This window comes from Trachurus japonicus, chromosome 9 (assembly GCF_045865225.1).
Source record: "Trachurus japonicus isolate A0001 chromosome 9, Traja_1.0".
Classification (NCBI taxonomy): Eukaryota; Metazoa; Chordata; class Actinopteri; order Carangiformes; family Carangidae; genus Trachurus; species Trachurus japonicus.
The window spans coordinates 10,313,917-10,327,393 of record NC_140915.1 but is presented as its reverse complement, the minus strand read 5'-3'; the positions used below and the strand labels follow the sequence as shown (position 1 = coordinate 10,327,393).

The 13,477-nt window shown below is 39.4% G+C and overlaps 1 protein-coding gene across 2 annotated transcripts in view; it reads left to right on the top strand.

Annotated features, from left to right (window-relative positions):
• Window positions 1–13,477, top strand: part of fras1 (Fraser extracellular matrix complex subunit 1) — a 341,854-nt gene that overhangs the window by 130,415 nt on the left and 197,962 nt on the right. For both annotated transcript variants that reach the window (XM_085785897.1, XM_085785896.1), the window contains exons 12-13: window positions 6,445–6,588; window positions 12,841–12,987. In XM_085785897.1, the coding sequence (XP_085642023.1) occupies window positions 6,445–6,588; window positions 12,841–12,987 (291 nt within the window). The remainder of the gene's footprint in view (window positions 1–6,444; window positions 6,589–12,840; window positions 12,988–13,477) is intronic.

Genomic DNA, 13,477 nt, shown 5'->3' with positions numbered 1-13,477 from the left:
ACAATTATTTTTTCACTTGAACCTACTTCATTAACATGTTGGGCCCAAAAACACTCATCAAACTCATCAAATACACAATACAACAACTCCAAAACGCTCTGGTGGACAAGTTGTGACCTGCACATTCACCACGCTATGAGATAATAACACAACGTTACCACACAGAGTTGTTTTAGAGGGAAATTCATGTAAAACCGCTGATGCGCGTTTCCGTTGGGGACAGTTTTTCATCAAGCAGTCTCTGCATTTACCTCTAAAACAACTCTGTCTGGTAACGTTCTGTTATTATCTCATAGCGTGGTGAATGTGCAGGTCACAACTTGTCCACCAGAGCGTTGTGGAGTTGTTGGATTGTGTATTTGATGAGTTTGATGAGGGAAACCAAGAAATCCCATGAGCCTCCGTAGCGTAGCTCTGAGCAGCTCGCGGCTCTGCTCCGCCGTTCTAAAAATAGCTTGCACCGACAATTAAAGGTAACGAATCTACTGTACTGCTATGACTATAGGGATTATGGCAATGGGCCAATTTGCCAAAATGTTGAACTATCTTGGGCTCCAGCTTCAACTCACTTGGATTGGGTTTGTATTTTCAGGCCCGTTAAAAACTCTAGGTGACAAGATTTTTTGTTAGAACCTGGAGGGTTAATAAGTGACTCCAAATTGCCTGTAGGTGGGAATACGAGTGTGTGTGTGTTTGTGTTGGTCAGCTGGGTTTGGCTCCGTCTCCCCTCTCTCCTGCCTGGATGAGCAGTCTAACCAGTGGATGGATGGATGATCCAGTCAGAGCTGCTCCGTCTCAAACGAGCAGACTAATGATGCGGAGTGTGGTGGTGGTGGCAGCAGCTGAGAGCTCGTCGTCGGGGGGAGTCAGCGTGTGAAATGACCACGACTCAGCAGCCAAACGGTGAACTGGTAGTATAACTGTTGTTGGCTGCAGTTGGTAAATTGGTCAATCTGAGCTCCGGTTGCGGCGGCGGGGAGCGAGGCTCAGCTGGAGGTCAAGGTTGTACTAACAGTCGAACTCTTCCCTTCCCCTAACGATGCTGGTTGAGAGTCGCTGCTAAACGCCAACACACCTGCAGCTTTTTTTTTTTTTGGTTTTGTGTTGTTGTTGTCATATAATCAGGTGCTGTTAAAGGGATAGTTCACCCAAAATTCAAATTTCACTCATTATCTACTCACCCTCATGTCGACTAAGGGCTGGGATAAGTTTCAGAGTCCTCCGTCCCTTCTCTGAGTTACGGGGGGGTCCGCGCAGCAGTATTTGTCCATATAATGGTTGTGAATGGTGCTCACTTTTCTTCGTCCAAAAAGACACACCAAAAAACATCCAAATACCTCCATGCTGCTCGTATGTAATGTCCCTCTTGTATTGAAGCCCCGACATGAGAAATTGTTCTGCCGGTCAGTGCAAATCACGCAAGATTTGCACTGACACAGGAAGAGCAGTGAACTGAGACACTGGGAGCTTCCACTACAAACAAGCTTGAAATATAGACTTATTTAATTTTTTTCGGAACAATTTCTCATGTCGGGGCTTCAATACAAGAGGGACATTACAGACGAGCACTATGGAGGTATTTGGATGTTTTTTGGTGTGTCTTTTTGGACGGAGAAAGTTGGTATCCATTGACAACCATTATATGGACAAATACTGCTGCGCGGACCCCCCCGTAACTCAGAGGACTCTGAAACTTCTCACAGCTCTTAGTTGACATGAGGGTGAGTAGATAATGAGTGAAATTTGAATTTTGGGTGAACTATCCCTTTAACCCTCCACACCTCTGGATCAGCTGTTTTCATACGACTTCTCCCGTTAATCGCGGGCGCCGGCCGACGCCGCTGCTGCTGCTGCAAGTTTTTAATTTTGTGCTTCAGGGATTCTGGCTCGCTGCACTGGTGAGGAAATTAAAGTACAGTGAGCGAGAGAGCGTCGAGGCGGCGCTTGTGTTGGAGAGAGAGAGAGAGGGAGAGAGTTTGTGTGTGTGTGTGTGTGTGTGTGTGTGTGTGTGTGTGTGTGGGAGAATCCAATTGTGGTTCACTGTCAGCTGTCAAAGCAAACAAGAAATGATCTTGTAACTAGTCAGGTGAGAGATTTGTACGAAAGAAAAAACTCATTTGTTTCCCCGCTGTTTAATATTCAGGGATGATGCGAGTGCAGGAAGCGGGCGGAGAGCAGAACATATGCAGATGATTGCTACATCAGGAAGCAGCCGAAGCTCAACGCAGCAGCAGACAGACAGACACATAAACACTTGAGTGATATTTGTAACAGCCAATAGGCTCGTCAATGAGCCAGAACCTGCAGCGCTGCAAAGTGTCTCAATCTCCCACTTTTCTCACTCGGCTTCTCCAGCTTTTCTCTCTCTCTCTCTTACTCTCATCTCTTCAAAAAAAAAAAAGCAGATTTGGGCCAGTGGGATGAGAAGTAAGGTCAGAAAAAGTGAGAATGATTTGGTGCAGGTGGAAAGAAAATGGCAGAGGGAGAATGACAAAACGAAGCGGTAAAAGGATAAAGAAGATGATGAGAGGTACCAGAGTGAGAAAATGGAGATGGAGATACTCAGAGCAGCATGTTCTGCCTTACTGCATCACTTGAATGAATAGTTTACCCCCCCACCCCCTCAAAAAAAAAGAAATATTTTAAGTAAAGAAAACTTTAAAGATTTTTTATTTTATACAGATATTTTTTTTTTTCTTTTTGATTTTATTAAGAAAATTTAAAAATGTTATAGTGAATTTGAACATTTTTAAGAAATTTCTTTGAAATTTTATTCAGACATTTCAACTTTTTTTTTCTTTTAGATTTTAGAGAGAAAATTTTACATATTTTGTGAATTTTAACATTTTAAAGAAATCTCTTTTAATTTTTTTTTCAGGCATTTCAATTTTTTTTCATTATTATTATTATTATTTAGAAAATATCACTTTTTATTTTTTTTTATTTTTACATTTTTAAGAAATGTCTTAGAAATTTTATTCAGAACTTCAGAAGGACATTTTTATATTTTTGTCTTAACATTTTAGATTTTTTTTCTCATTGTGTGTTTTGAAAATCCTACATTTCACAAAAATATCAGGAGCAAAGAAATATTACTTTTACTCTGGAGTGTAAACCTGGACACCATCTTCAAATAGTCTTAGTTTAGTCAACAGAACAGTCAATGCACAGAATAAACTTTAGATAAACACAGCCACTGATCAATCCCAATGCATTTACCAATACACCAAGGTATCTACGTGTTTACCTGCAGCGCTGCAAAGTGTCTCAATCTCCCACTTTTCTCACTCGGCTTCTCCAGCTTTTCTCACTCTCTCTCTTACTCTCATCTCTTAAAAAAAAAAAAAAAAAAAAGCAGATTTGGGCCAGTGGGATGAGAAGTATAGGTCAGAAAAAGTGAGAATGATTTGGTGCAGGTGGAAAGAAAATGGCAGAGGGAGAATAAAAAACGAAGCGGTAAAAGGATAAAGAAGATGATGAGAGGTACCAGAGTGAGAAAATGGAGATGGAGATACTCAGAGCAGCATGTTCTGCCTTACTGACGCTCTTATTGGCCATCAGAGTTGAAGCCTCACCTCCATCTTTTTCATTTTCTCCACTTTTCTCTCTCTCTCCTGTCTTTCCTACTCTCCGTCTCCCTCCATCTCGTTCTGCAGCCGTCACGTTAATCAGATCCCTCTGTCACATTTTTTACTACGAGCTATATACCAGAGTTTATTTACTCTGTGCATTCACATAATAATGAATAGAGCAATCACAGTGCAATCAAGTGAAAGCGTTCCCCGCGTATTGTTTGACAAGACGCAGCACGCGGTCGCTCGCTCCGCATCCCAGATACGTCAGCTGCTCATGCCGCCGTTGTTGTCAATGTCACCGCCGCCGCTGATTGCTGACGGGGACGATGGGAGGAAGGAGGCTGTGTCACACGATGTTTGAGGAGTGTGATGTTGTTTCACACATCGGCTGCTGCTTCTCATTCCACTAAAACTGGAGCATTTTACACAATAAATACCCATTAATTCAAATGAATAGGACTCCACACCTCGCAGGAATAACACTGAGGAAAAACAGCTCTAATTGAATTTACCCAATCATTCAGCTTCCACTTCCACTTCCACAAGAGAACAGTGAATGCAACACATGGTAAATGTGAGAAAACAGGTTGACTGTAGCTCAGTTAATGACATAAATGACGTGTTTCTGCTGAGTCATTGTAAGGTCACTACATCTCAAGTCAGCTTAGTCTCCTATTTACAGTGTCATGCAAAAACAGAACGTTACCAGACAGAGTTGTTTTAGAGGTAAATTCATGCAAAACCGCTGATGCGTGTTGCCTTCAGGGACAGTTTTTCATCAAGCAGTCTCTGTATTTCCCTCTAAAACAACTCTGTCTGGTAACGTTGTGTTATTATTAGGGCTGTCAGAGTTAACGCGTTAATCGCGATTAGATTAATTTAAAAATTAACGCGATTAAATTTTTTAATCGCGGTTAATCGCGGCCCATTTTGTCCTCTGTCTGCTGGACTGGAGGACTGCAGTGTGGGACCTCCAGTCCAGTAGGTGGCGGTAAGGCACCTTCAAGTTGGTTGCTACACAAATATACACAGTCTAACATATATCCACAGCTCCATCCATTCATTTTTTGACGGCTTTGTTGTCAACAAATGCACATGGCCATGTATTGATTTTTTTGATGGTGTCGGTTGTCAACAAATGCACGTGGCGATGTATTGATTTTTTGACGGCTTCTGTTGTCAACAAATGCACATGGCCAGTAGCAAAGTAAAGGGCAATTTCCACTGGATGCAATTCGTTTCAATTCTGTGTGAGTTTCATGCATCATGTGTTATGATTAGGTACTAGGCCTACTAGGTCTGGTCTAAAAGTTGTTTGTCTAGAGATTATAACACTTTGGAGTGTTGAAAGTCCAAAGCGCCATATATAATATTTTTAATAGAGATTAATCGCGAGTTAACTATGGAAAAAATGTGATTAATCGCGATTAGAAAAATTAATCGTTTGACAGCCCTAGTTATTATCTCATAGTGTGGTGAATGTGCAGGTCACAACTTGTCCACCAGAGCGTTTTGGAGTTGTTGGATTGTGTATTTGATGAGTTTGATGAGGGAAACCAAGAAATCCCATTAGTCTCCGTAGCGTAGCTCTGAGCAGCTCGCGGCTCTGCTCCGCCGTTCTAAAAATAGCTTGCACCGACAATTAAAGGTAACGAACCTACTGCTATGACTATAGGGATTATGGCAATGGGCCAATTTGTCAAAATGTTGAACTATCCCTTTAAAATATTGCAAAAGAGAGTGTTTCGTATTTTATTTGCTGCACCCACCCTCAGTTGTGAAGCTCCCTCCCTGTGCATCACAGTCAAACTCACTTTAATAGAAAGTCCAATAACTATATAACATTTATGATACATAATATGATTTGGTTTTATTGTTTTGGATGCTGTTTTTCTACTGTCTTATGGAGTTCATTGTGTTATGGTTATAACTGCCGCAATTATGGAAATCACTTCCTAACACTGTTTAGCAAACAGCTTTGCAAATAAAGTTATTATTATTATCTTTATCTTCTTTTATGCTCGTTAACTTTAACAAGTGACCACTAAAATTAGCTTTGTAGGGATCGGAGCGCTCCACTCCAGAGCCAGAACTGTGGAAAATAGATTCATAAAAAAATGTCGAAAACATGGATAAAGAACGAGAAATAACAGGAGTTTATTGTGACTAGCTGTTACAGAAGAAGCATTAAAGTTATGTAAAGTTGCTGTGACCTTTTGACCTCTGTGTCATAAATGGTTTTAAGCTTCAAGATGCTTTTAAATGGTTAATGAAAATGTTGTTTTATGCGCTGGTTTACTGAGTGAAAATAATTTTTAAGTGCAGTTTGAGGACAAATCTAAGACACAGGTTTGTGTTTGTGTTGGTAAAGTGGTGGTGGACCAACTGGGAGCTGCTGTGGGCACTTCATCATGAAATGCACCAGTGGAGCCTCTCAGATGTTCCCAGTTGGTCCCAGTTTGCACAGTGAAACTCCCATTAACACAGAGTGACTGAGGAACCAAATGTGCTGGGTGACATTTGTTAAAAAATTTAATGTGCTTAATTTGGGATGTGTGTGTTGCATAGTTAAATCTGGCTGCCTGTGCTAACTGAGTTTCAGTGCAGAGCCAAATCTGTTAGACAGAATTTGCATAAAATGAAATGTTAAAATGTGCCATTGAGGGAGTGAGGAACTTCATGTCTTGTGTCCAGCTGTGCTGCTGCTGCTCAGACGTATAGAATAAAATTAGCATGAAATTGAATGTCAGAATATGTGTGTGTGCGTGCATATCATGCATATATTATCTATTATTCCCATCTCGTATCCACATTTTGACCAGAGGTGCCCAACATATTGAGTTTTTCCTGTGTTGTGTGTGTCCTTCAGACCAGTGCCATGGAGACTGTCTGTCCTGTGTGGGGACCCCCGACCACTGTGAGAGCTGCAGAGACCCGAAGGCCGTCCTCCACCTCGGCCGCTGTCTGTCCGTCTGTCCGGCTGGTTTCTACGCCGAAGGACGGACGTGTGCAGGTAGGACTGTCCTTTAAATACTGTCAATAACTATATAGCATAACTATATAATAGTTATCTCACTTTTACAATACTCTTTGCAAACAAATCTGAACTGTTAAAAGGTGTCTCTTTTGTCGTTCCATTTCACTTGAATGAATAGTCTACCCCCCCACCCCTCACCCCCCCAAAAAAAGAAAGAAGAATGAAAAATATTTTAAGTAAAGAAAACTTTAAAGATTTTTTATTTTTATTTTATTTGGACATTTAATTTTTTATTTTATTAAGGAAATTTTACTTTTTTTGTGAATTTAAATTTTAAGAAATTTCTTTGAAATTTTATTTGGACATTTCAATTTTTTTTTCTTTTTGTGTTTATAAAGAAATCTTTTTCATTTTTTGTGAATTTGAACATTTTAAAGAAATCTCTTTGAAATTTTATTCAGACATTTCATTTTTTTTCTGGGGGGGGGGGGGTATTTAGAAAATATAATTGTTTTTTTTAATTTTTACATTTTTAAGAAATGTCTTAAACATTTTATTTAGAACTTCAGAAGGACATTTTTACATTTTTGTCTTAACATTTTGGATTTTTTTTCTAATTGTGTGTTTTGAAAATTCTACATTTAACAAAAATATCAGGAGCAAAGAAATATTACTTAGTGTATGTAAACCTGGACACCATCATCAAATAGTCTTAGTTTAGTCAACAGAACACACCAAAAACGATGCACAGAATAAACTTTAAGATAAACACAGCCACTGATCAATCCCAATGCATTTAGGTCTCTACATGTTCATAATGACCCACTGCAGGACCACAATGGTCACTCTGTGTCCTTTACACTGCACTTTTTTCCCCTCCTTTACCCAAATCCTTCCATTAGCCGACAACTTGTACAACTTTCTATAAAATAAGAATAGAAATGGAAAGTTTCAACAATATAGAAAATGACCTTACAAAAGGAAAGATTTGGGAAAGTCAAAGTGCAGCAGCGCCGCTCTGAACGCACGCATTGAAGTTCAAGAGTGCAACATCTGGATTGATCCTGCGTCCACCTGTACGTCTCTCTTACACATGAGTTTTAGTCTTTGTATTTGTGTGTAGTAGTAGTTGTATTACTTTTCCTGTTTGCGATCTGGTCTGTCGACCCAGCTGTGGCACCTTGACCGGGCTCTGACCCTCCACAGCCGTAATCTCCTTAAGCATTTCACTGCATTCAATTCCCCCGTCCCATCGACCCGCTCTCTCTCTCCTTCTGAGCCGGGCGTTCGCTGCCCACAGTCATTCATGAAGCCAGTAAACACCAAATGCCCAGACACACGCAGTAAAAAGGCCATCACAGACACAGATAAAGGTATTAACTCTGAAGCCTATAGCTGAATCCTTAACATTGTTTCCACACTTGTACTTATAGAAATGTGAAGCTTGGATGTGTGGACTGTGTGTTCATCTTAACTCAGTGTTATGATAATATTACTTAACCAGGAAGTCTGAAAATAGCTTTGATGCTTCCTCAGCAACGGCACAATAGAATAAAGCTAGTAGATATTAGACTGGTACAGATAACCACATTATGTAACAATTATGTTCAACTTTCAAGAAGACGGTTTAATATGTTTTCGATCTCAACTCTCTTCATCAAACTCTCATTAAACCTTGTTTTGTTTTGAAGACATCTCCTGCAGCAATAACAAAACGCCGACTGGGGAGATTTTAACTCTGCATGAGGTCAATTTCCATGACAACTCAATTTTTTGATCACAGGATGTTAATTATTGATTCTGTGTTGATGAGCTTTTTGATAATTGCTCTCCATGTTAATTAGAAACTTCCAATACTGATCACATTTATAACCATTTATATCATCAGCTTTGTTCATCTCAAACCACACTGAAGGATAAAGCACATACACACAGTATATAGTATAGTATTAATATCACAACTGATACTAAAACTTGTTGACTGATATTGTTTATCAAAACACTTCAGACACTCATCTTAAATCTCTGACTTTATTATTTAATTTTTTATGTAGATTTGTTTTGAGATCATTGTCTTATGTGTGATTCATTGAACTGATTACAACCCAAATCAAGAAGGCAATCTCATTGGCTTCAGTTCCTTTTCAAATGTGTTTATCTCCATTGTCCTCCATATTTAAAAGAACTTATGATTCCATACAATTCGCCATATACTCACTTACAGACATATGGACCTCCCTTTTTTCTTTGTTCCTAGATACTGGAAAGAGGTTGGTAAAAGGTCATTCCAATATAAAGCCCCGTCTGATTGGAATGACCTCCCTCTTTTTTTGCGTTCTGTTACCTCTTTTCATTGTTTCAGGATGTCACTATACTCCTATCTTAAAACAAATTGCTCATGTTTCTAATTAATTAATTAATTCATTATTTATTCTTTCTTTCTCCATTTTGGTTATTCCTACTATGTTTTTACAGTATGTTCACATCATTGATCCTTGTTATTCAATATCTCTATTCTGTATGTTAGACTTATGTGGGTAGCGGTGGTGTGTGGGAGTAGGTGAGCAACTTTTTCTTGAAATTTTACCACTTTTTTTGAGAATTTAAAATAAAAAATTTTGGGGGGAATTTTATTTTAGACATTTTACCACTTTTGCTAGAATTTTTTTAAAACTTTTTTTTTTTTTTTTGAAATCTTACCATTTTTTTTCTCGAAAATTTTTAACTGTTTTTTTTTTCTTTTCTTTTTTGAAATCTTACCACTTTTTAAAAACTTTTTTTTGGGAGGAGAATTTTTTTTTACCACTTTTTTCTAGAAATGTTTCAACGTTTTTATATATATTTTCAAAATTCCACGCCATTGGCCCTAATTTGAACGTACTTTGACTAAAAAAGTAATATTCTTCAGTCTCAGTCCAAATATTTGTGTATTTCAAAATTTTGTCGGTCTGTGGTCTAATTTGTGTAATTTTAGGGGTCCTTGATGTGAAAAAGTTTGAGAACCACTGCTTTAATAAATTCAAATTCAAATACACACACTCATATACAGTATTTACAGCCACGGCTCAAATCTGTCCCGTTTACGGCAGCAGGACTCTCCAAGAGCAAGATGCCACCTGCACATCTGGACACAGCTGGGATCTGCCCAGGTGTAGAGAGTATTGGTCAATGGGAATGATTACGAGTATATATTCATATATCATTTTGCTCCGGCTCTTATCGTCTCCCCTCTCCATCCAGATGTTGTTCATCTTTCTGCACACTTCCTCCTGATCTCACCTCTTCTTTCCGTCTTCTCCCTAATCCGATCCGTCCGTGATCTTCCTCCCTATCGTTGCCGCCATCTTCATCTCAACGAGGCGTCGCTGAAATCTCTCCCCCGTCGTTGAGTGGGAGGCTGCTGAGAGCCTTTAAGAGGAGGAGATTTAGTCACTTTATATTCTGTAATCTTCAGAAAAAAACAGCTGGAAGTCTCCTCATTACACGTTCTGTCCCGTCACCATGTTCACTGGGTTCGTGATTATGTTTATGGAAATGTCTGTAAGTAGATTAGACTGCATCAGTGCCTCCCTGCCAAACTCATGTATTTAATTAAAATGTAGTGTTTTATTTAACATTTTATTTAGATTTCTCCGTTTTCAACTCAGTGAAAGCTTGATTTACTCTCAAAGTTGCAGCAGGTGCAGATAAAACAGGTTTAAGCCAGTTTTTAAAAGCAAAAAAAGTTTTAACATGAGAAACTCAACAGTCAGACTTGATGATACAGACGAGAAGCTGAATGTTTTTTTTTCAGCTTTTGTGTTTTGTAAAGTTTGACTTCCTCCAACACGTCAACCTGCAAACCTGCATCTCCTCATCAGGAAGCACGAAACATAAACACATGAGAGAGAGAGACACAGACAGAGAGAGAGAAGATAAAACTATCAGATGGTGTGTGTTGACAGAGAAGGGGAAGCGGCCATGATGTAATTACAGTGAGCGGGTAGATGATGCGTCTTTATTGTCCCGGGGGGGTAATTAGCTGCTCTGTTAGTCATGACGAGAATATTTATCCAGCCTTCACTCAAGTCACGTCTTCTTTTTTCTTTCTTTTCTTCTCTTTTTTATCATATTTTTTGAATATTTGCACAAAAAAACTGGTTCAAATGGGTTTGTGTATGTGTTTTGAGTTTTCCTCTGGGACCAGGTCCAACAGTGTCCCAGTCAGGATACTACTCAGAGACTTTAGGTTTAGTTTAAGTTCAAGGTTCGTTTTTATTTTACAAATCATTTTAAAATCCAAAATACATTTTCAATTCATAATATACAGCAGACATGATCTTGTAAAAAGGGAAACCCCAGAAGCTTCTGTAGCTTATGAATGGGGGCCCAGAGACACCAAACAACAATACACTATATTATGAAATACAATAACCATCTAAGTCTATTCCAGTACAAAGAGTATATGGTTTAACACAATAATGACTCATCAGGTACAGGTACATGAAACAAAAAAACAGCAAACCGAGCTTGATTTATTTTAAACATATTTCAGCAGCAGTTTTTGTTTTAATCTCTTTTTTAAAATAGACAGAGATGCAGACACTAAGACTTGTACATTTCAGTTTCCGTCTCTTTCCCTTTATAAGTTGTTTCCCTCTCGTGTTGTATTCGTGAGTGGGTAAAGAAATTGGGATGAGATGGCAGAGTCTGTCATTGAGTCTAAATGCTACATCATACATTACACAGGCATTGTGGAAAAAAGTGTTACATTCAGTGAGTTTCAGAAGTTTGTAACTGTAGAAAATAGGTGCTGGGACGATATGCTTTTCTCCCGATTCGATTCTTCTATGATTTTTTTTTAGATGCCAATTCGATTTAAATTGCGATTCAACGACATTGCCGATTTTCTCGATTTTTAGTCTGCATTTTTAACACCAATGAAACAGTCGAATGATTATGATTAGTTGGGTTTCCATCCACCTTTTCTTATGCGCATTTTGTGAAAATGCGCATAAATACTTGAATGGAAACGCCAGAAATTCGAATAAAGGCAGTAAATGCGCATAAAAGTTTATACGCTTGGAGGGGGTGGATTTGTCAGCGTATCGAATAAAGGAAATGCAAGTTTTTGTGATGGAAACAGATTATGCGAATTGAGGCAGAGTTTGTGGGTGAAGCTGCTGGACTTCACCCAGCGACGCCCCGGTCTCCCAGCTCTCCTCTCTGCACCGCAACACAAACGCGCTCCGTAACCCATAATCTTTTGTTTATGACGGTTAAGACTACACAAACACACGCCGTAACATCGTTATGTAACTTATTGATTTTTCACCGGCTTCGTATGTAAACAGATGCACATGGAGGAGAGGAGCATAACCAAAACAGAGGAAAAGCGAGCGGACTGTCACAGTTCCTACTGTCTTTCTGTGTAAATATCTCATGTTACAACATGAAAACCTGCAGCTTATATTCAAGTGCGGCCTATATATGTATTTTCTTTTAAAATGTAGCTGGTGCGGATTATACAGGTGCGTCTATAGTCCGGAAAGTACGTAAATTGTCCATGATGTTGAGTGTCAGCTGAGTGTCAACTGTTGGATACATTCACGCTCTCTTATGACGTAATCTCACGGTGCACTCCTCCTAATCGCAAAACACTAATGAATGGAAACGGGTATAAATTCGCTTTGCTTTTTGCGCATTTTCACAAAATCCGCTTTTAAATTCGATACGACTTGGATGGAAACCCAGCTATTGTCTACAGACTATTCCAGGAACCATATTTCCCCCCAAAAATACACATCACATGTAAGTCAGTTTTTAAGATTTATTCAGCAGCAATATACTGTATATGTTTACTCTCTTTTCAAAAGCCTGGACTGCATAAAAGAGGCAAAAATAAAAGAGTAGAGAAAAAACAGCCTTCTGAAACCTTTCTGACACTTTTAACATTTATCTGCACACAAATACTGTAGGAGCCTATAAATGAACATACTCCATTATAAAGTGAACTTAAACCCTTTTCAAAACCTGGACTCTCTGTATGTAAAAAAAAGGCGAACAAATGCACATTGCACAACATAAAATAAAATGAAAATCTAAAAAAAAAATATTGCGATACTTATGTGAATAGATTTTTTCTCCCACCCCTAGTAGAAAAGTTTCACCTTTGATGAACCACACAGGTTCCTTCAGATTGCGGCCGAGGCTCTAAAAGCTCAGAGCGGACCAGGAAGTGAGTGAGTGAGTGTTTGATGTGAACCGACTGACCGTCCGGCTTCTCTTCTCTTCTCCTCCCCCCTCCAGCCTGCCAGTCATCCTGTGCCACCTGTTCCAGCAGGTGGGAGTGCCAGTCCTGCGGCTCCCAGCTGCCTCTGCTGAGCTCCGACAGCGGCCGCTGCCTGGCTTCCTGTCCGCCCGGCTCCTACCGGCACGACCACACACACTGTCGCCGTGAGTAACACACAGGATGTCATGGGATTTATTACAGCAAAACAAACAAACAAAAAAAACGACAACAACTTGAGCCAAAAGTTGTGTTGTGTTTTTTTATTTGGCTTATGCATATACAGTATACATGACACGGGTACATATTTATACATATTTTTATATAATTTGCAGAATATTTATGATGACAAGTTAAATCTTTCCCAGTCAATCTATGATTCGGATGTTCCTTAATCACACAAACTGAAACGCTCAGTCATCCGCCAGGTTGGCAGCAGACAGGCGGCAGACTGGCCGATGTGCATGGCGACAGATGGAGAGGCTTATTTCTTTCTGCAGATTCACCTCCTCCTCCTCTCTCCTCTTCATCTGATGTCTTCTGTCTTTTGTCTTTTTCCTGCCGTCCTCTTCTCTCCTTGTCCTTTTCTCTGGGTTTCGACGCTCCATGTCTGCAAATTACTTTTGTGTTTTGTTTGTTTGACATCTACAGCAGCCA